Source organism: Molothrus aeneus, chromosome Z, assembly GCF_037042795.1.
Source record: "Molothrus aeneus isolate 106 chromosome Z, BPBGC_Maene_1.0, whole genome shotgun sequence".
NCBI lineage: Eukaryota > Metazoa > Chordata > Aves > Passeriformes > Icteridae > Molothrus > Molothrus aeneus.
In genome coordinates this window covers 50461836-50485248 of record NC_089680.1, presented here as the reverse complement: position 1 = coordinate 50485248, position 23413 = coordinate 50461836, and the positions used below count along the sequence as shown (strand labels likewise).

Sequence of the window (23413 nt, the reverse complement as noted above, 5' to 3'; positions counted from 1 at the left end):
GAAAACCCCAGGGCTGGAAAAAAACGGCTTCTGCTTTTTTTTTTCCCTTTTTTTTTTTCTTTCTTTTTTTCTTTTTTTTTTTTCATCTCCCAACAACTGCGAGCCGCGCTGAGGGGATTTAAGAGCAGAGTACGGCATGTCCCAGCCCCCGCGGGCTTTGCTCGTGTTCCTGCCCAGCGCCGCTGCTGCGGGCACGCGGTCTGGGTTGTGCTTTTCACTCTATTGCTTTGCTAATCCTGAAATAATTCCCTTTTATTTATTTATTTATTTATTTAAAGTCTTTTGAAGGAGCACGTGGTGCACTCGGCTCCCCTCCCCTTCATCGCGCCCACCCCCGCCCCCGTCTCCCCTGCCCTCCCCTGCCGGGCCACCGCCCCGCCCCGCCGGGCCCGGCCCGGCCCCGCCGCCCGGCCCGCGCCGCTCCGCGCCCACCGCGCCGGGGCCGCCGCTCCGCTGCGGGCCGGGGGGCACGGCGGTGCAGTGCGGTACGGTACGGCACAGCCCGGCTCGGCGCGGCTGGGCTCGGCGCGGCCCGGCGGGAGGGCGGCTGCGATCCGCCGCGGCCGGCGATGGGAGATGGAGGGAGCCGGCGGTGCGGTAAGGGGCGGCGTATGCCCGTGCGGGTGCGGGGGTTGCGCTCAGCCGGAGGCACTTTTTCCCATTTACTTTTGCATTTTTCCTTTTCCCCCTACCTTTTTTTTCCGTCCTTTTATTTTCTTTTTGTTACCCTTTCTCTTTTCTTTCTTCCTTCTTCCCTTATCCCTTTTCCTTTTTCCTTTTATTGTTTTCTTTTTCCCCTCTTATTTTCTGTTCTTTTTTTTCTTTTTTTTTTTTTAAGTCCTTTTCACAGTGCCCTAAGAGAAAAAATGTCGGAGCCCACTTCTGTGCTCATAACTGCTAGATCCCGAGAGACACCAGCTGCAGCAGAGAAGCTGCACTCAGGGCTGGGACCCCGAGCCTGCACGTCGTGCAGTTCGTTTTGCTTGTGTCTCCAAGTAACTTGTCTGTCTTAACACATCAGCACTGTTGCTGCACTGACGAGCTCTCTTAATCTAGCCAAATTCTTGAATTAAACAAGACGTTGTCAGAAAAGCGTTTGGCTGAGTAGTAGTAGCATTGCACTTTCAGGGCAAGAGTGGGGTTGAAATGATTTCACCAGAAGTGTAAAACTGTAGAATAATAAACTATCCGGGCATGCTCCTGTGCAGTTGAGGTGTTACCTTCATCCTTGCTCCCGGGAACTGGAGCTACACTTCTCATTGGGAACATAAACATATATTTGAAATGAGTTTGAACTTCACACAAACCCATTGAAGTTGCTAACTCCCATGTAGGTGAGTATTTCCGTGCTATAAACATCAATTATCTGTCTGCCACAGGGTCCAGTTAGTATATAGTCAGGCAAAGCTACGTGTATATGGTATTGAAGTGCTTTGGGTGTGTAATAGGCAACTGCAAGTACTCTTAGTTTTGTAGCTTCAGTCACACTTTAATTCTGTCTGTGCATAGGGCCATTAACACAGAATGTTAAATGCAGTATTTGTAATGAAACTGGAGGTTGCACACCCAGTGTTTGAAGCAATTGTAATAGACTGCTGAGAGTCATCCAAGCCTTTCTGGTTTAGCTAGTAGAAAGAAGCCTCTTTCTACTCCAAATGCTTTTTCATCAATCATATCCTTAGTTGATGTGTTTCAGCAGATGTTACCAGTTTAATGCTCAGTGAATCTGTCCTAGCTCTGTTGATTTACACAGACAGAGAGTTAGTTTTGGGGCATACTTTTGGTGGGAGAGAGGTGAAGTTAGCCATGTAGGAGACCCTGTTCAAATGATCCAATTCAATTAGAGCCTTGGTTCATTGGGGAGTGTGAGAACATCCTTTGTGATAGTGGTGATGATAAAAAAAAATCCAGGAAATTTACATGCTGCTGTTTTCAAAACTTGAAACAAGTTTTGAAACAAAGAAGTTAGGACTTCGTAATCCACACAGAAAATTTTTGCATAACTGACCTGTGTGAAAGTGGTTCTCTTGAGCTATTCATGCTTAAGTGGATTGTTTGATTTACCATTTCCAATTTTCAATTTTCAGTTTGATCTCTGTGCCATCAAAGTGAGAAGGAAAAGAGCAGTGAGGATATTAACAGAGTGTGCTAGTGGCTTTTTTTTTCCAGCAAATCCTTCTTTACTGTTGTCAAGGTGCATAGCTGAAGGACATAGATGTTTAGAGTACTTCCCCTCCCTGCCTCCACACCAACACAGTCCTTTCTATTCTTGCCCATCATACCAGGAAACTCTGGCAATTGATTTTGCAGCTTTGATATAAGACATGGTTTGGGGTTTGATTCTTGTGGGCTGAGAGGCAGACTCTCTGCAAGAGTGCCATGGAGCATCTCTGCAGGCGTTTGTCTCCATGTGTGTGTTCTGAGACAAGTGCTGGAAGATTCAGCATTTAGACAGCACAAGTTGTACACCACACAAGGCCACCACACAAGCGCTAAGTAAGGGTGCTTGGGCCATGGCTGATAAACTGCCTTTGTGCTTGCATGGGAGCTGATTGCTTGAAATCATCCCTGCTTCATGGAGAGACAGACTAGCAGACCTGAGGGCTGGAGTGATTTTTCTCAGGCATGTGTTTCTCTGAGGCTTGTGTTTCTCCTTTGAGAACCTCTGTTTACTTGCAAGGGTCTTGAGAGAGAGCCAGAGGCTGGGGTACTGTTGGGTGCTGATTTAAATGTAATTTAGAGGTAGCACAATGTAGTGGCCTAGTGAAGGGAGCCCAAGAAAGGGAGGGAGGGGGTAGTGTCTGCATAGTATTAGGTGGGTACATCCCCAGGGTACTGGGGAGCCATCTGCCAAACTGCTGTTCTTCAGCTGAGGCTGGACAAACCTGTGAACTGCTGCCAGAACTCAAAGATTGGGGCTGTCAGAGCATCCTGCTCCAGATCAGCTCTGCATTGTGAGTGCTGAGGATCCCCAGGGTGCAGCAGCTGTTAGAGTTGTTTGGTGAGAGTCTTGCTGAGCTCACCCAGCAAAGGTGGGAGTAATGTTCCTGGGCTCAGCAGGGACGCATGCCACCCACCGCCCTTGAAAGGACATTTCCTTACAAATGCCCTTGAAAGGACATTTCCTTACAAATGGTCCCTGATGGAGAGCTGGCTTCTGGTGGAGCAGGGATTTCTCGATCTGCCACCAAGACCTGCTCTGTGACTGGGTGGTTCATTGCATCCTGGGTTGTAAAATTGCATGTGGCTCCTTCCCTCTGGAAGTTTGGCTGAGAAGGGGGATGTGTGCTAGGGTTCTTCTCTGGGCAGTCACCATACAGCAAAGTGTGCCTGCAGATAAACAAATTTAGGTCTTGTGCAATTTCTGTCCTAAACTTTTGAATATCTTCCTAAATGGATTGATGTCCGTCAAACCCCATGATCACAAAGACTATTTCCAGTCCTTATTTTCCTGTCTGTAGTGATGCGAAATTGGGGGGCGAGCGGGAGTGTGTGTTAGAAGTAATTTTCTTCTGTTAGATGAAAAAGCTGTTTGAGACCAGCTCAATGTGAATGTAAGTGTTCCATTCCTCTCAGGATTGGCACTGTTTGAAGTATCCTTCTGCAGTATGTTTCCAGATACTTTCTCTGAGTGCAGCTCCTCCTTGCTCTGAGATGTTTCTTGCTGTTTTGCCAGCTTCTCTTCGAGACCACAGACTCCTGTGATGCTAATGCATCCAAACATTTATTCTCTTCATTACAGAGATGAGCAAGGCAGGTTGCGGATGGTGCTTAAAAGCAGGGGTGGGGTGAGAGCAAGCCCTCTGGGTGCAGGCTTGGTTGCTACAGGGTTGAATCAGGAGTCAGAGGAGTTCCGGTATTATCTAGCCCTTGAAGCTTGAATGGCTTCTGAATTGACTGTACTTCCTGGATGCTGTAAGTAAAAAAACCTGTTTGGGCACTGGATCAGGCTGTCCATCAGGGATCAAGCTGTCCATCAGAGAGTGAGCACTGCATTTCTACCTCTGCTGAATACCTCAGCCACCAGTGATGGCTGTGGGAAGTGTGTGGCTCCCTTTGCTAACTGCATAGATTTTCAGTGTTGCAATTTCTGGGCTAATCCAAAGGAAACGAGGCTGGAGCTGGCTTCTGAGGATAGCCTGCCAGGGCAGAAACACAGCGGTCACTGCCATGCTTGCTGAGAACGTCACGTCATAGCCACAGCAACTTTCTGCTGCCTGGTGAAAGGACTGTCTTGCACAGGACCAGGAGTTGGACTTGATGGTTGTTAGGGGTCCCTTCCAACTCCGTATTTTATGATTCTATGACTGAAAGGAGGCCCTTGTCTTGAAACTGTGATGCAGTAGTTCGGGAGCAGTAAGAAAACAACTTAATGGCACAGATTACATAACACAAGCCTCTCTTTTTGCAGAAGCCATGAATGGGCCTTGCTTTCTCTTCTTGGAGTGGAATGACACAGTGGAAGAGGTGGCTTAAAGTGTACTCATTACTTTTTTACAACAGTTTTCAAATGGGAAGTGTCATTTGAGTAATAACTGCATCTCCCAGGCTGAATGAATGCCAAGTGTGATGGCAAGATGCACTTAGGCCTGGGATATATCTGCGTAACAGTGCTAACAGAAGAATGCTTCCCAGGGAAGCCCTGTTCTCAAGAGGAAACAAATTCTAGTACCAGCAAGTTCTGATTGTCATCAGCTGTCTTGTCTGTGGACTTGCTGTGACTTAATGAGGAAAAAAGAAGAGATATTAACTTCCTCACTAGTGGGACAAGAGTGCCAGCTGGCCTGTGTTGTGCTGCTTGTGGGGGATGTAACATCTTTGATGTCTTCTGCCTTCTTGCCACAGCTGGAACTGCCTGCTGGCTCCTGACCACTTGCGGAGCCATAGCTGCCTGACAATGTTGGCAGTCCTTAAGGTGCACTTTCTTAGCAAGCATTTGGTCTTGCAACAATATTTTGAGTCCCCCAGTGCCTGCAGCTCAGGAGAAATTTGTTGATGTGTTTTCTCACTTCTGCCTTAATTGTGCCAGAGATAAGATGGCTCAGATCAAACTTCAGTCAAATTTCTGTTCAAAAAACTTCTCTTAAATCTAGGTAGGGCTCAGAAAAAAACTGCTGAGGGGAAAGCTGTAAAATTAATTTAAATATGTGATATGAAATAATCATGCAGAATCAGTAAGCTGTGTCTAAGAATGCGTACCCCTTTTTTGCATACTCTGTTGCTGTGTTGTAGTTCTACAGTTTGTGCTTGCTACAGAGAAAATGTAGGTTTTTACACTTTTGCAAATGTTAATTCTTCCAGTGTGGAGAGGTCTGATGGCTGGGTGTGGGGTGTTTTTTTTTTTGTTTGTTTGTTGGTTTGATTTTTGGTTTTTTTAACCATTCATTGAAATGAAATATTTTAATCACTTGGGGACACTACCTTAAACTATGTTTATAACATCGATTTGAAAAATGAAGATGAGGTCTCCCAATACCCTGTCCCTCCATTCATAAAAGCAGTGTATATTTAGCTGGACATAAAGAATGTACAGCATATGGCAGAGGATGCTGTCTGTAAAGTTTCAAGGGACAGCAGATGTTGGCTAGGGTTTTGCAAAGAATTTAGTTGCTTAAAGAGAAACAGAACTAACTTCTGAGAGGCTCATGAGGCATTTAGGTATATTCAAATTTTAGCTTCCATGGAGGAGAAATCCATGTACAGCAGACCTGTAGCCTGTCTAAACATTGTCCTGCCATCTGAGGTGCTTGAAGATGATGGAAGCCCACTACCTGCTGAAGTGAAGCAGTCTGTCAGTTTGCTAAATACTGGAACAGATTGAACAAAAACAGTAAATGCAAGATGTCTACTGCATGCATCACAGAATTCTCTGAATATAAGATGCTGTCTTTGCACAGTTTTTCTTAAATCATACCCCACCCTAATGCACTTTGACATAACTCAGGAATATACTTGCACTGTGGCTTTATAAAAGTTTTGGGTGTTTTTCTTCATCTTTGTGTGTTATGTCTAAGAACACAGTGGTTCAAGCAGTGAGCTAAAGTCTTCTTCTCAGAGGACTTGTTTTGATTCTTGCACATACCTTAGAAATAATGGGTAGATATCCAAAGGTCCATACAGCATGCATCAAAAATCACTGACTTGACAAATAGAAAATGCTGAGTGACCTTTAATGGTAAAGTGTAATCCTACAGACTTTGAATTAATATGCTGTTCACAGCCATGCAGTTACAGCTCAGACAGCGTCAGCCTTTGCATAATAGAAAGTATTTAATTCTGTAGAACAGCTGACTGCTTCCTAACAACTTCAACCAAACAACAAAGCAAACATTTTTTTAAGGGGAGAAAAACTCAAGTGCAGGTCTAAAACAAGGTGACCAGACTGGAAACAAATTTTACCTGCTTGATACTGCTGCTAAGGCATTAATTTGAGGTTTTTTTCGTCACTGTTCTCAGGTCTTTTTCTAAGCAGAAAGTCTTTTGCTTCATTTCTGAATGAGCTTCTCTTTAGACACTGAACTTCTGTGAAGTCTGCCTTTGTGCAGGGAGAGCAGCTTTGATAGTATCTGCACCCTTTCAGTTTTGCTCTCTCCAGCCTGGCTGCTTCCTGGGAGGCTGCTCATAGTAAACAAACCCTGTAGTGCTCGGAATAATGGCATAGCAGTGCCCTGGTGCCTTTTGGTGAACCCCTGGGGTAAGCTGTGGAGTGTGTTGTGGTGAGGACTCAAGAGGATCTGGCTGGATGGTACTAAGTGTGAGGTCTCCCCTGACCATGGCCATGCCAGAGCCTTGTGAGCAGGTAATAGTGACTCTCTGCACTGGTTTGGATTCAAGGCTGCTTTAGCCCAGGAGCATCTATGTAGTCATGGAGGTCAGCAGATGCCCAGGAAGAGGTCAGCTTAGAGATTCATGAGAAGGATGTGATTTCTATATTGTTCGGGATTTTTATCCCTTGAGCTTGTTCACCCTCCTTGTCAGGTACCTCAGTATTTTGGTTTCTGTGAGATTGCTTTGCAAGGTGGTTGGTGGTTTTGAATACAAACTGTACCAGGAACCATGTCCTTTTTGGTGTGGTGCTGACTCCCAGTACCTTCTTCTGTTGTCTTCTGGCTGTTGCATTAAAAAAAAAAGGTGCTGAATTACCAATTTTTCTTTGTTTTTTTCAGACCCCTTGTCACTGCAAGCACCTCTGCTGTATCTCTACAATTACCTTGTAGCTGATAAGTCTTACAAGGCTGACTTCTCTGCTGGAAAACAGCTATTTGCAGTGCTCTTACACAAGCCCATTCTTTCGTCCCCACCTTCTGGCTTTCTATACATCTCCCTGCAACTCCTGATAGTTAGGAATTAGTTTAAAACCCAGGCTTAGATTTCTTCTCATTCAAAACCTTGGCTAGCATTAAGTTTTAGCAGCTCCAGCTGAGATTAAAGCATGCAAAGCTCCTATTCTTTTGAATTTTAATTATTTTACTAATGCTTTAATTCAAGAATTGTGAATGTGTATTAGTGTGGGGAGGTATAAAGAAAACACAGCTATGGTTTATGAGGTCACATGGAATTAAACACTACAACCCTTGCCTACCCAGTGGTCTTATTGTGAGCACCCACATTCTTCCTGTGGTGTTGTTGCACTAGGTTTTACCAGTTAGCAAGTTTATTTTAATGCCAGCTTTCTGCATTTAATCCTGTTACTTAGGAAAGTGATTTAAGACAAACTCAACAGGCATAGTCTTTTCAGAACAACTGGTATGACCTGTCAAAAACAGTGAAGCTTGCTGAGCTTTTGGCCATTCAGGGATGATGTGACAGCAGAGGCAGAGCTCTCAATGCAGGATTCTGTAAAGACTTGCCCATGACATTGCAACTTGCTGGAGAAGATTTTAAAATCTGTGGGAACCTTCTGTCGATCATTCCTGCTGAGAGTATAAACTCACTGTATCAGGGTATTTGATAGGCTGCTGACAGGCAATTGAGTGTTTTGCTGCTAGAGATGTTGGTGAAGCAATGATAATGGACCAAGCATAGCCTGGGATTAGAAATGGTCCAGGTGTGGCTATGAAGTTCTCTGTAGTAGACTGTGATTTACAGGCATTCTTCTAGGCATTTTTCTGCTTTCTCTCAATACTGCAGTATTTCCCCACTAGCCTCAATGAAACCTCCAAAAGTCGCTCCAGTGTAGGGGCTGTTGCCTGCTGACAGGGAGCTGACGTCCAGTGGTGGTATGGCTGAGAGGGAAGGCAGGAAGCTCTGGAAAACAGAGCTGTGCACATATGAAAGCACGTAAAACTGAGGCTTCCTCTTGATATGGCTTAGCTGTGGAGACATGCCTGAGGACTCTTTCACCTCTCTGTCCCAGCCAGCAGTTCTTCATGGGTAGTCCTTAGGTCCCTTCCTGCTGATGTTTTCCCTTAGGATGAGTGGTCTCTTGCTGTCCAGAATTTTGGCTGACTCTTGCTCCCTGAAGACTCTTGCTTGAGCACCCATCCTGTTCTGCTTTTTCTCATGCACTTTTTTTCCCAGGTCTTCTGCAAGGAGTTAGTCTGTCTTAACAGCATCTGTCCTCACAGGGAATCTGAAAAATTCCAGACTAGAAGTTGCCATTTAATTATCTGCTTCTTTGAATATTCCCCTTATTAGACATTTTCAAAGAAAATATATGACCTTAAGCGTGAATGCTTCAGAGGCACGGGTTCACACTGGTTCTTTGTGTGCACACTGACCCATTGCTTGTCGGAGCAGCTGTGGACAGTGTTATCCCCTTCCTCTGAGACAAAGCCCAGCTCTCCTGTCAGCTCAGCTGAAAATGGTGGTGAGATAGCAAGAGTTTGATATTCTTCAGTTAAAGCTCTCTGACAAGTAGGTATGTGTCTTGGTTTGAGACAAATTAGGAGGAAATGTTCACCCCAAGACAGTATGATAAAAAAGGCCCCAAGACAAAACCAGTTGGTCCCAAAAAAAGGTCCCAACCAGAACCTCATGAAAGTCAAAAGAGGATGCTTTGGTGCTTTTCTTCTGTGGAGAAAGGAGAAGCATTTTCTTCAGCTTTTTATGACTCACTATACCTATCTAAAAACCACTGGGATTTTTGGAGGGCAGTTTGAGGGGAGCTTATGAGTTGAAATGAAATTCATCCAGAGAGTGAAACTGAGCTTCAGGAAAGGCAGCAACCAGCTCTCATTGGGAGTTAAAAGACACCTCTCAAGGGTGAATTGTGGGAATAGTTTCTCCTTGCAGATACTGACCTGCTGCTTCATTCGCACATCCAGACAGCAGAGCAGAGGCAGTGTATGTGCTTCTTGCTAGGCTGACTTATCTGTCCTTATCAGCAGCTCCTGCTGGAGAAGCAGGAACCCTGTGGTCTTAGCATCCTGCTGCTGTTCAGTTCAGTGCTGAGACATAAATTCAGCAGCTTCATTCCTGTGCTGGCTTGAAACCACCACAAGCACCACAGCCTTATCCTTAAGATCTCTCTGCTCCCTAAGCACGAAACAGAAAGCCAGCAAGGTGGGACCTCTGTTGACCCATGCCAATGCCTTGTGTGAGGTCAATAGAAACTGGTCCAGTGTGTTGGCAGGAGGTCTGAGGGGTGAGGACTGCCAAGTGCAAACTAATGCAGCCTCATAATGTTTTCTAAAATTCACTGAGAGGCAAATGCAGCCTTCCTAACTCCTGGCCAAGAGCTATGACCTAGAGAAGTAGGCTTGATCAAACATGTTCAAACAGGCAGAAAGCACTGCAAGAGTGATGCACCAATGGGTAGGAACTTGCTGCCTCTCTGCCCAGAGCATCACTGGACTGAAAAATAATATGTATATGGCTTATGAGAAATGTATGTACAGCTGGGCTGATTTAAGGGGATTGGTGCCTCTTCAGTAGTGACAAAGATGAGATGCTTCAAAGGTGGTGGTTAAAGCCCTCTGAGGGAAGCAATTATGAAATGGCTGACCTGGATGCAGATTTCTTTGCCCTTCAGCTGAGAGAGAAGGCTTAAGCAGGAGTTTCATATCCCTTTCAATCTTAATCGTATTTAATCTTTGCTAATGCAGCTTGAAAGCACCATGAATGTTTGTCCAGCCCATTTCTGGGCTCCTCGTTTCAGGCATTTTGACTCCTGCAAAGCTTGGGTGAGTGGTAGATTGAAAGAAGGAAAGGAGAACACATGTTGTCTCTTGACTTGGACATTGGTAAAGCAATAGTCTTAAAAACTAGCTCTGACCTCAAAGCATCCTCATTCTTTCCTGCTCTTGCATTCTTTTTTAACATGTCTTGTTTGGATGAAATATGATAAACTTATCCTTAAGCCTGGATATGGACTTTCTTTATACATCCTTTTAGTGCTCTGACAACCTAAATAGATGTTAAATACAGCTGTTCCCATACTCAAGCCAGTATCTGTAATTTTCATCAGCAGCGTTGAGACTTCTGACAATCAAGTTACCCCTTTCAGATGCAAAGACTAAGATCATGCAGCCTCAGTTTAGGCACTTAACTCTGATAAATGATGGCCTATACACTGAAACTCCATTAATTTTACAATTTACTTGTGACTGTTACTGGATGATGCAGAGGGTGCTGTGAACTGGAGTTTTCTTCTTTGCTTTACAATAATGTACAGGCAAATAGAGAGCCTTGGAACAAGTGTTTGCTGGCAGGGATGCTCAGTGTAGCAGATGTCTGTGAAATCTCAAAGAGCAAGGCTGAGGGATGGAGAAGCTGTGTCCCAGAGGGTTATAGATGAGAAATTCCTTACTGCTCAAGAACTGGACTGTTCTGTTAATTTTATTTTCCATTTCATTTATCTGTCACTGGGATTTGGCACCAACTAGTTATAAGCAATCCCATCCCTTCACATCCATCTGAGTAGGCTGAATTTTTGTCTGGCTCTGTAAGCTACTCCTGTCTAAGCTGATGCAGACAAAGAGCCTTCTCCTGTGTGCTCTGGCTCCAGCTATTCCTTTTCTAGCCCTTCCTGCCTCCGTGCCAGTGAATGAATGCAGGTCTGTAAAGCCAGGACAGACATGGTGATTTCTTCCAAGCTCATTTTGTCATGCTTGTGATAGTAAGCCCTTTATCTATTCCATCACATCTTTACCAAAGGATTGGGTAGACTGGAGTTAGCATATATATCAACATACTGGAAGCCCTAGTACTGAGTAGTTGGACTAGTGAATGTCTAGTGAATGGTAAATAAATTAGTCCAAGACTGCTGTGTAACATCTGCTATCGACTTAGGGCAGAGTGGTGTTTGTACTAAATCTTGCAGAACTGGCACAGTGCAGAAAGGTAGGAGAAGAAATGGGTGTAAAAGGCCAGAGGAAACCTGGAGCAAAACCATTCTAGGGCATAGGGCAAGCTAACTATTTGTCAGTGTGCTCTTTGGAGAAAATACAATTGTTGGACAGATGGCCTAGGAGAAATATATGAATTTGTGATTCCATCCATCTCTGATTAAAGAGCTGTGACTATGTGTTCCTGTGAATCATGTGTCCCTTGTACTTTGAATTTCTGCTGGTATCTGATGCTTATCCTGAGCTATTTGATAGAAATGCATAAAAGTTGTTGTTGTCCTGGGGGCAGAATGTTCCATTTAACTTTGTTTTTTAAAGAGTGTTTTCATAAGCTAATGCTTTCACCAATGTAAACCATGCCATGGCTTGCTATGCCACAGCAATTGACCGCCTCATATGAATATAAAGTTTACTGAAGAATTTTTAGAGTTAGTGATTTATTTTATCTGTCACTTCAAACAGAAGAATACGGGCTCTGTCTTGTCCAGCTGGGAAGAAACTTAATGCTAACTCTAGATAGTTTTTGCACTGCAGTTTATTGCTGGTGTGTGCTTTATCTTAGAGATTTGTTTTGTCCCTACCTGTTCAAAAAAGTATTTTGATCTTAGTCCTGTAGCCTTTCTCTCTTTTGAGAAACTGGACCTTTACTCTGTCAAGGTCCTTTACTCTGTTTCTTACAAGAAAGGAGCAGTGGGAAGGTGCTGGGGGCACCAGACTTGGGTAGATCAGGTTGCTCAATCTGTCTGTCCATTCACCCTTCCAGGTGTTCCCCTGCTCACTGGGCTCACCACCCTGTGTCCCCTCCCTGCCTCCTGGCTGGATAAGCAGGTTTGACTTGTGCGGTGTGGTTGTAAAACCAAGCTGGGCTCTAGTCCTGACCTACACAGTTGTGGTCATGCATGGGCTGCCCAACAGGGCCCCTTAGACAGTACTCCTGCCTAAGTACATGTTTGCATACCTTATCCTTCTCCCCCTTTTTAATCATCCTTGTTGTAGTCCTTGCTCCTCCCTTTCTCTACCCCACTATCTTTTCAAAGAGACAGCCTGCCCCATTTATGGTTTTCCCATGGGTTCCAGTTTATGACCTACATACTCAAATTTGCTATTTCTGATACTATTCCCTTGATATTTTTAACTCTAACCAATATTATTGAGCTAGTTGGCCAGTGCTGCTGGCCTTTCAGTGGGTAAGCTGGCTAAAGAGTGTGTAAAGAGTGGTTGGGTGCTCTCACATCTCTGTTAGGTTTTTGTTCTTAATACCGAAATTGTTGGGTTCAGTGACAGAGGGGTGAGCTCTTCAAAAGTGCTCTGAGTTGGCCCATGTCTACTCTGGATGATCTTGGTGGTGACAGAGTGAAATGAATACTTTAAAAATGCTGCCTGAAGGGATTTCATGTTCCTTCTGCTGTTTTTTCACTAAAAGGTATATAAGCTTTGTTTATTTTTACTCTAGGCAGAAGCACTTGTGCGGGATAATGACATATCAGCTCATGCCCAGAATGTTGCCAAGGCCAAATATGAATTTTTATTTGGCTTGGAAGAAGAGAAGCCTTCAGGAATGGGTAAGTTCTATTTATTACTACCGTGTGCAAAAAAAAAAAAAAAAAAAAAAAAAAAATCTCTTAAGCCACTCAGGAAAGTTTTGCAGAAGCTTCTCCTTTAATGACCCCATGAGGCTCACTCACTGTGCTATGCTGCCCCTTGCAAGTACCGGATCCTGCTGGTTTGGCCCCAGAAAATGACAGTGGTTCCCTCTCTTACACCCCTGCCTTTCTAGTGGCTCATGTGGGCCACTATGATGTTACAGCAGGGACTCACGTGCTAAAGGCACATTGGTGGAGGGAGTCCCTGCACTTCTCTGCAGTGGAGTTGATCAGCCATGAGTTCTGCAATTGCACATGCTGAAGCATGGCCATTTCTGTCTGGAGATCCTTCCAGAAATGCACTTTGTGGTCTTTCTACAAGTAGAGGTAGGTAAGATTTTAATTCAGATACTTGACTGGTACCCAAACTGCTCTGCACTCTGTAGTCAGTGATTCCAGAAGTCCAGGTGCTTCCATAATATCTAATGTTATATCTAAGGATCTGTCTTATTCCTGTTGTCTTCTTGTAAATATAGGGCATTTTCTACCTTTTAAGAGCCCAAGCTTAGAAGAAAAGAAATGTAATTATTGTAGCTATTCCTCTTGCCTTGTCAAAATTATCAACAAGCCCTGCCCTCTTTGAAAAAGCATTTCCTCAGGCTGTTCTCTGTGTACCTTGATCCTTTCTAATTGCAAACTTTCTGGAATGTCACTTAATTAAGGAAGACTCCCTTCTTGCTAGAAAAGGACAGCACTTTGCTCAGAAAAAAACTGTGTATGTTCCTCAACTTTAGTAAGGAAAAAAAAAATAATAAAGCAGAACTTGAGTTTCTTCCTGGATTTTATAAAGTAATAATAAAGCAGAACTTGAGTTTCTTCTTGGCTTTTTTAAAGTTTGGTCATCCACCTGGGAAATCCTAATTGCAAAGTGGAAAAAAATCCAAATTTCCAAAAAGAGAAAAAAACCCTCAAAAAAACCCAAACCAAAAGGACCTCATTTAGGAATTTTAAAAACTCTTTCAAATTGCCACAAAATGTGTATGAGTTTATTACATGAATCATGATGACCTCATTTCTTGCTTGGAAAGACACAGTGTGAGAGCACTGTCAGCAGGCATTGGTACAAATCCAGAGATTGGTATTAAATAAAGTATGCTGTGTCTAATAAATCCAAGTGAATCTATTGTTATTACCAGCCAAAACAATTATCAAATATGATGGGTATTCCAAGCTAAGTACTGAGCTCTAAAATAAAGGGTAGCAAAGAGTAAGCCAGATATATTGACTTCTATGCCTAATTCTCTGTATTTTTCCTGTGCTTCTTGCCTTTTTTCTGGATCTCCTTCTTGCCTTGTTTCCAGATCTCCTCCTGTTCCTTTATTAATGAGAAACTACCATTAGGAGCTAACAATTAGCAAAATGGGAGTTATTTCAAGGGACCCTGACAGGAGGGTTTGTGAATATTTAACAGTGGTTAACATACAATGTTTGCGAATTGTACCCAAAAACTGGGTGACATTGTGCTTACCCAGACTGGCCTCATGATGCCACAGACAAATGCATCCTCCTCCTCCTCCTCTTCAGGTTGTTTGACGGCCATGGATAAATGATAGTGGTTCTGCCCCTTCTAGTTTTTTCTCCAGCTTTTAACTGCTTATTTACTGGAGGTGAATGAGGACAGGGTGACTGAGGGGACAGTAGTACAAACTCAGGGCTTTTGTACATCAAATAATGTTTTTTTTTTTTTTGATATATATCAAATATGTCATACATATGCTTTTGGGGGAAGCAGCTATGCTTGAAAGTCTTTCTGTTCTTCTCCCTATTAGATGGGAATGGAGAAAACACCACCAAAAATCCAAATAAACATGCTACTTTCTGAAGTTTCCTTTAAAAGAAAAAAGACATGCTTTTTAGGGGTCAAAGTATGAAATATTTCAAGCAAATGAGTGACAGGGGCAGGGCCAGGAGAAGTGTTGGTGTTTAAACTTGATCAAGAGAACAACTTGTCACTGTGGGCAGTTAGGCTGAACTTTAATTTATCTAACCTAATGCAGTTGACCCATGCCATGGCTGGCCTCAGAAATGGAACGTAGCATGTAAGCTGCTGAACAGCTTAATTACTTCTGCCTTCTGGTTTATACTTTCCCTTTCAGCCACAGCCACGTTACTGCTGCTGAGGATAAACATGTCTTGACTAAGTACTAAAACACTTGAATCAGACAAGCCAATTCACAAAGAAAGAGCAATAATTGAGGGCGACTGTGGCAAACACTTCTGTTTACCCAGGTGGGAGAGATGGCAGCTTTTGTTAATAAGCTCTGTGCTGATTTTTACCTTCCAGGTTGAAGCTGCTGGTCATTTTCAGATGAGAAAATGAGAGGGGGGGAAAATAAACAGTTAAATGGCTTTAGAAGAGATGTTTCATCAACGATATTCAAATGCTAATAAAGCTGTCACATATAAAACATTTTCCTTTGCTGTCTTCAGTCTGATTTTATCTGGGATATTTGCGATCACTGATGCCCTAATACGCTCTTGACTTTAATGCATGATGCCTCTTGTCTGGGTCCTCTCCTCTCTTGTCCATTTCCCATCCTCCTGCCCTGCATGCATTACTCGGAGCAGAAGCAGGTCCAAGCCCCCTGTGACCCTCCTGTTGTGAAAGGGTTCAAGACCATGCATTTCCCTGCAGACCCCTCCCACTGGGGGAGCGGGGAGGATGCACCACACTTGTACACGTGGCCCTGTACAGCCTGGCCACCTTCCTTGGCAAAACCCCAGCCTTCTGCCTTCCAGCAAAAGAAAATGTTTTTTAGAAACTGAATTTAGCTGGGTTGGACAAGACGTCTTCTCAGACTCACTGACATAAAAGGCTGCTTGTTGTATGTGGAAACATACATTCCTTCTCTGGAAACTGCCGTGGAAACAGTGATCTCTATTGAGCAGACTTTCTTCAGGCTTGGCTGTGCTACAGGTCTGATTTTTATGACTTTGCTGTTAATACATTTAAATACCAAAAAGAAAAAAAAAGTTATGGGCACATGAATTTTTTTTTTTTTTTAGTCTTAAAAGTGATTCCTTGAGGAAAAAAAGGGGGGGATACTACAAAATAATTCCTTAAATAAACATGAAGGCCAAATACCCCATAATTCCTGTTATATGAGAAAATAAATCCAAGACTGTTGTTAGGAAGAACATAGCTTCTTAAGATTAATAAACAGTCTTTTCTCTGATGCTTCTGAAAGGAGAAAGCTTTCATCCCTCCTGTGTACCAGAGGTTTAATCTCGTCCTTCACAAAAAGGCTCTGTACAAATACTGCCTGTGTTGCTATGCAAATCTGGTCTTTCCCAACAGCTGCTGGAAGAAGCTTGGTTTTGCATTCCTGGTGAAACAAATATCTTTTTGGAAAGCCTGTCACTTGCTGTTTTGTGTTCAGTGAGGTGTCATGAGGCAACTGAGCTCATTTAACATCTTGCTTCTGCCAAGAGATGGTCCCAGACACACACTGCCACCGATTGTCTCATACTAGTGCTTGTGCTCATCTGTGTACTTAGCAAGCTTAAGCCAGCAAAAACTGTAACAGACCCCCCCAAAATAATGCCAAAAGAACAATTCTAAAAAAAGGGCTTATTTTCTTCTGGCAATGTGCGCTGAATCACCATTGCAAGGGGTCAAACAGTGCCAGATCTGACACGTGAAAGAAAATCAAACACATACTTTGACCCATGTAACATACCTGTTCCTGAACTGCAATCGAAGAAATGATTGCTTTAGAATGTCTAGTACTGTTTTTCAAGAGCAAAGGAAGAACACAATGGCTGCTATTTTGTAAAGGTAAAGCCTTTTCAGGGTTCTTATGTTTCTGATTTAAACATCTTTAAGAAAATGATCCCAGTATCTTTGTGTAAAGTGAGCATCACTGACATACATTCTATCTGACTTGTTTGCTCTGTTACTTCAAGGCACACATGTCCAGCTCTGCTGCATCCCCCTCACATTGCATGGAAATGTCACCTTCCTGGTCCTCCCTGCAGGAACTGCCCTTAGACCACACGCACTCATTATTACATTATTCTCATGATAGCCCAGACTGCTGACTGTAGTCTTGCCCAGTGCTCCAACCCTGTTGTTTTCCATTTTGAGGCACCACCTTTGCTATATTTTCATCTCTTGCTCTTTCCATCTCTAGGCAATCCTGAAAGTCTAGGCTCCCCGGTCTGGTATCTTCCTCTGCAGCTATGTTTTCCTTAAGAAGTGCAAAACTGCATTTTCTGAGGGTTGGAGGACTGCCTGATTTTCACATTAATTTTGCTTAATTACGGTGAAGGATTGGCGCATCAGATGTCCTGCAGTGTTCACCAGGAGCACGCACAAGGCTGGAATACAGAAAGCTCAGAGCTGTGGTACCCCTCTCCCACATAATTAAAAGTCCATCATCCTGTTGTGCATATTTGACTTTATCAGCTTGTTGTTGTTTCTAGTGTCCCACTGCATTTTCTGACATACAGAAGTCCTGCAGGATTTTTAAAACCATAGTGTGTAATCAGTAATTTTCTCATAAATATCCCCAATGTTTGGCATTGCTGATTGGCAATGATGCAAAAAGAAGGTTAGCTTTTTAAATTTAAGTTTCCAGAGGTACTGTATTGGAAGGTACTTTTCCACTTGAGTTTGTGCACTGTAGGAAGTGATTACCTCTTTGGCACCAGCATGTTTGCTGGCCACGCTGAGTACTCCTCTTTCACTCCAACATGGAGTAAAGCAGATCATTTTGGATGCTCTGAAGAGCACATGGAAAAATAAATGCTGGTGCAGAAGGACAAGTTCCATTGTGCTCTGCATCTTGGCTGCAGAGGTGGAGTGGTGGAACTGTCTTGCTATCTCCCCTGAATTTCTTAGTCCTGCTTCCTGGGACTGGAAGAAGCTGAGGCATGCTCTGGAGCTGTCAGGTGTGGTGTGATGTATATATGGGTTTCCAGTCCAAGGAGCAGGAAAACTAAAAGGGGCACAAGGCATTATCCTAAGTCCCTTGCTCCACAGGAGGAAATAGAATGTCTTGTGACCTCCACTTGAAAGCTGGATAGATCAAGTTATCATAGCCTACAGCTGTAGGGAGGAGATTACCACATCCTCAAGTTTCTAAACAACAGAGTTGTTTGAGGCCAAGAGTTTAGTACAAATAATCATTAAAACATGTACTGTTTGTTTATTGTTTTTTAAAGGTGCAGAATTAAGCACTCAGAAGTTAGGAAATGCCAGAGTTAAGGCAGTAGATGTCTCCCTGTCTGTGTTCTTTTGGCTGAAGCTGAGAGCCATGCTGATATGAGCACACAAATATTTGTGGACCTGGTGGTGCTGGCAATCTGTCAGCATCTGGCCACATCAGATGCTCTGAGTACACCTGGCACAGGCTGAATTCGGCTGAAGCTGGCAGGACTCAGCAACACCGTCCTGGAGACAGTCAGGTCATGCCCTTCCATCAGGCAGACAGAAAATGGGACATCCAGATCAGTGAGCACAACAGGAGAGACTCAGCCAGCTGATTTAGCTTGTTATAGGCACAGTGGGACACAGATGCATTTTTACCTGTCACCACCATTGCCTCCTCTCCTTGGCCTCAGCCCCATCATCTGGCGAGATCTGCAGCACACCAACACAAACCCTCTACTGTGCTGTAGCCTTGCTTCATTTCTGAAGCTTTCTGAAGGAAATGATGCATGTTAACTTGCTGTTGATATGCACACAGAGAAGACATTTAAATAAAATTATATGGGTAGGTGCAGCTCTGGCCTGGTATTGGACTGAAAGAGTGTAACACAGAGTACAGCATGTATTTTTCCTGTCACAGTTCCTGCTTTAACAGGTACCTTCTGCCATAGATCCCTGTGTTGTTTATTTAACTCTGCCCAATGTCGGGAGGAAGGGAGTCTCATTCGCTGTGAGAGCCTGCTGAAAAGTTACTATGCAATGTCCAACAGCACCTTTAGCAACAACACTTGGAGCCTGGGAGATACACACATCCCTCTGTGCCCTATTTTTGTTTTAGCTGGGCACATAACTTGAGATCCATCTCCTAGGGTGCTTTAAGAACTGCCTAGCAAGACTCCTCTCAGATTGGTTAATTGGTCCCAAACTCTGAAAAGTAGTAAAGGACATCCTTTTCTGCAGGTGTGCCTTGTTTCTGGATCTACAGAAATCCAGAGTTTCTGAGATCTGTGCTTACAAGTGATGGATTTTTAAAGCCGTTTTTGCTCACTCAAAGCAACTTTCCAAGGGTTTTGAGAGGATTATTGAAAAATACAGTATTTAAAATATATAACATTAATTATAAGTGAATTTAGAGAGGTTGTAAAGTCATTGTAGATGCTGAAAGTGTCAAAACAGCTGTGAGTTGTCACTGCTTCAGAAGTTTTTTCTTCAGGTGAAGGCTCTTACAGAGCTTTTAAAGTAATTCTTGCTAATTACTGTGTGTATCTACACTTAGAAAATCTGTTAGCTACTTCCTTTCTAAATCACAGCAGCAGAAAAATAGAAAATTCAGATTCTTTTTGGATCTGTTGTTTACATATTGGGTTTCAGACTTCTCCAAACATAATAAAATGAAATGAAAACTTGAGATTCTCACAGCCATATAATTCCAGAGTGTGGAACTTCAAAGAAGAAAAGGGCATTAATTATTCTAAGACCCACTTGCACTTTTATGTCAGGATAAGGAGTCCAGATATTCCCTTTGTATTTTCCCTCCTGTTCCTACTCATGCTAGCAGCTGTTCCACTCTACCATTTTGCTTTCCAGGGTAATGACTCTTGGGACTGAGCTATCTCACTGACCATCTGTGGCCCATACAGCAATTTGTAGTGGATAATCCCTCACACTAAATCCTCTCAGCACGTGCTGCATGTTAGTTTTGGACTTGGTCCTGTTTTGAGCTCTCTGTAGGCCTGTGAGTGACTGCAGCAAGGTGCCATCCTTCTTGCAACCAGGGGAAAGGTACAGGGCTCTTTGGAGGACACTTAATTCAGTGCAGTTGGGGTTATGCAGGTGGTCCCAAACCCTGTTTACCACTGGGAATTAGTTAAAATCTGTGGGGAAAAATATGCAGCCAAGTCACAGTATTGCTTTCATAAAGCTTTCCATCAGGAATAGGGCTAGGACTTGTGCAGTTGTAAAAAAAGAATACAAACAAACTCTCAAAGAGGCACAAAGTGACCCATGTATTTTACATGCTTTATAAATGGTCATTGCTTTCTAAATGCACAGGATTTATGTTCTTATCCTAGTGGCTTTTCTCACTCTTTTCCAAACCAGTGACAACTTAGCATCATCATATCCTACCAGACTCCAGCACTGGCTAGTAGAGATTCATCACAGATTTACCGAGTATGGGCATGGTTGTCCTACGTCAGACTGAAGTTTCATCTAGCACTGTCTCTGGTAGCCCAAAACCCCCAGAATTTAGGGAACTACACAAGAGCAGTGGTGGGCTGTATCTTTTTGTGAATCTCTTCCAGTATGCCGGAAGCTGTGGGTATACAATTTCCTGAGGAACATACTGCCCCTCTATGCATGCAGGAGATTATTTTTTTCCCTGAACAAATTAGTTTAATTTCTGGGTAACCCTGAGCCTCTGGCTTTCACACACTGTGTGGCTGTTCAAGCATGGACTGCAAAGAACATACAGCCTGTGCCTGATGTTGGCCCCTGTGCCAAACTTCCCAGTGACCACAGCAGGGAGTCCCTCTGGTTGTCTCTTTTTGGGGTGAGGGATCTCAGCCAAGACGGTCAATTTTCCTGCGAGGGCTCTGCCATACCTCTATTCCCCTTTCTCTTCCCTGCATGTTTGCTAAGGCACAGAGGCATTTCACCAGGATTTATTTCTAGGCAACTCTCCCCAACCTCTTCCCTCTGCCTCTCACTTTTACTCAGCTTCCCCATTTCCACCAAACTGTTGTTTTTACATAATGCTGCTGTAACTTTCAATGGGATGAAGACCTGGCTCCGCTTCTCCTTTTTGGAGTAAGCAAACTGCCCAAAAGCCTGGAGTGTCTGCAAGCTGCAGAAAATCCTGCACTCAGTCCAGTGTGGATGTTTGCAGTCCAGTTACAAAAGCCCCGTGTTTGCATTATGTTAATCCCCTGGCTTTGGGTACTCTGGCCAGGCAGGACCTATTGCAGCATGGAGAATGACATCATTTGGAAAAGGGGCTGCTGCACGAGGCTGCCAGAGGCTATGCAGCATCCCTCCCCTTTTATAGGGGATGGCTGCTCCATCTCAGCAGGAGCAGGCTGCTTTATCAATTGGAATAGTTTTAGTGACTGTAGAAGATGTAACACGATGCAGTGCAGGACAGGGAGATGTGTGTAACCCTCCTCTCTGGCAGGCTGCAGTAGTGATACAATACCATAAATCCTGTGATTTGTTCATTAAGCTCTGTGACCTAGAGATTTGTCTCATCTTAATGCATACATTGTTTTTTACTTGCCCTAATTTGCCTTTTACAAATGGTGGCAGGAATATCAGGAAAGGGTAACTGATATGATGCTGCATGCAGGCTCACCCACGTGCTACTTGTGATCTGCACAAGGAGCTGCAGAGACATAAAATGCAGGATGACTGGGCTGCTTAGTGAATGCTTCCAGCTCACTAATGCTGAAATGCCATAAAGCATCCTGCATTCCGAAACCAGCACATGACTCTCAGCATCGCCATTCTGTCCGATTCTCCCCTTATGGACGCAGTTACAAAAACGGCAGCTAAGCACAGACGTATCCCTGGCATGCCGTCAGGCAGCCTTGCTGGAGGAAATTTTTTTTTCCCCCTGCAAGCTGCCAAGGTGGACTCCTTAGCTCCTGCGATAGACTGAATGAGACTGCAGTTCCCCCATCAGTTTCATAATACTCAGAAAGCATCCATTTACATCATTGTGTGCAGTGCAGGGCAGCAGCTGCCAGGAAATTTGAAACTATTTTGATTCCAGTTGACTAGAACAGCAGCAATTGAATTAGCTGGTATCGCTATAGATAAATTGATGATCTTTGCATTTTATTTCTTTGACCAATGGGTAACTGCTGGAGCTACAGTAACCTCTGTGAGTAAGGAGACTGTTCAAGCAAATATATCTAATTTCTCGAGCTGTATAATATATATATATACTGTATAGAGAGAGACACTCACACCATTCTTTTTTAAAATGTACCTGTAAACAAAATGTCTGTCTATGCTTTTAACTTGTGTTTTGCTTCCTAGAATTTCCTTTTATTATGCTGTAGACAAGTTTGCTTGACATGGAATGGTTATTTACCTATGAAATATCATATCTATGCCTGATTTAAGTCATTAATTCTTTCAACGTCTAGTCATCAGAAAGACTGCCAAATGCTATTAGGTTATATTTGCCCGGTCTCAGTTTTCTAGTCACTCACCCCCTTTCTATTTCAGCTTTTCCCCTATCCATTTATTTATTTTTTTTTTTCTTTTTTTCATTTGTTGAAAGAAGCCACCTTCAATGCAAAGTAGAAATTTGTGTTACCTGAAAGTGTGTGTCCTTTCTTTGTTTGTTTGATGATGGGTATTTTTTTTCCCTGCGCATCTTCAGTGCAGTCCTTAAATTTTGTTGTTTTCTTTCTATCCTTGTTTGTAATGCAGTCATATTGGGGGATGGGGTTAGACAGGATATGCCAGTAGCTGCAGCAAGACATGATGCTGTGGTGGTGGATGGGAATAAGGGAGGAGTTTCCCTTAAAGAGCTCAAGCTCCCCTAAGCTCTTGTACCTGAAATAGCTCTCTGAGGCAAGGGGAAGGCTTTGCAATTTTGGGAGAGAGTCGCGGATTGGTCATGGTTTACTTCAGGAAATAGAGACCTTGGCAGTCATGTGCATGGTGGTACCTAACATAATGGTGACAGAACCCTGCTTTCATGTCATATAGGAAGTTTTTTCAATCAGATGGAGAATTAGGCAATATTCCTGCATGAAGGCAAGAATCCCACTGACTTGTGCTTGCATACAGCAGCAACAGCAGCGGCAGCAGTCTGTCCAGAGGACAGCTGCTGACATGTCACTTCATAAAGGGCATTACATTTCTACTGTGATAGTGCTACTCTCTTGCTCAGATGGAGCACAGCTTGCAGGTGTGGCAGAGGGGAATACATCTAAGTACTCTCTCTCCCTTTGGACACCTCTCTGTTCCTGCATGTACAGGTATGTGGTCTGTAGGTGTACCTCTTCTGGAGTCTGATGGGCTTGCCAGACTGTGAAGTTCAGGAGGAGAAGTAAATCAGAAACTTGCTCAAGATTTCTTTCCACTGTCAGCAGTGGCTGTCGGTGGCAGATGGGGACGCACAGCAGAGCATTTAGCATTCACCACAAGAAATAAGGCCCCCTCTGTTTCCCTCGTGTTGGTTCAGAAGCTAAGATAGCAAATAGCAGAGACGAGCCTGGCCCCTTGGCAGGATCTGTGTGCTGTGCCTTGTTAGGGCTTGGCCTCTGGAGCACATTGGCTGCCTCCCAGCCCCACAGGAGGCCGGGGCTGATGCTCCA

General features: G+C 43.7%; 1 protein-coding gene and 1 long non-coding RNA gene across 2 annotated transcripts in view; one reads left to right on the top strand and one right to left on the bottom strand.

Moving 5' to 3' along the window:
- Positions 1-472: 472 nt before the first annotated feature.
- The window catches only part of PSD3 (pleckstrin and Sec7 domain containing 3), a 115578-nt gene continuing 92637 nt past the window's right edge, over positions 473-23413 (top strand). Inside the window, exons 1-2 of the mRNA XM_066568969.1 lie at positions 473-597; positions 12742-12850. Of these exons, the coding sequence (XP_066425066.1) occupies positions 577-597; positions 12742-12850 (130 nt within the window). The 5' untranslated portion in view covers positions 473-576. The remainder of the gene's footprint in view (positions 598-12741; positions 12851-23413) is intronic.
- On the bottom strand, positions 6142-22540 carry LOC136568784 (uncharacterized). The gene is made up of 2 exons (XR_010785278.1): positions 22405-22540; positions 6142-8572 (listed from the first exon to the last, which is right to left on the bottom strand). It is a non-coding gene; the product is annotated as an uncharacterized lncRNA (long non-coding RNA).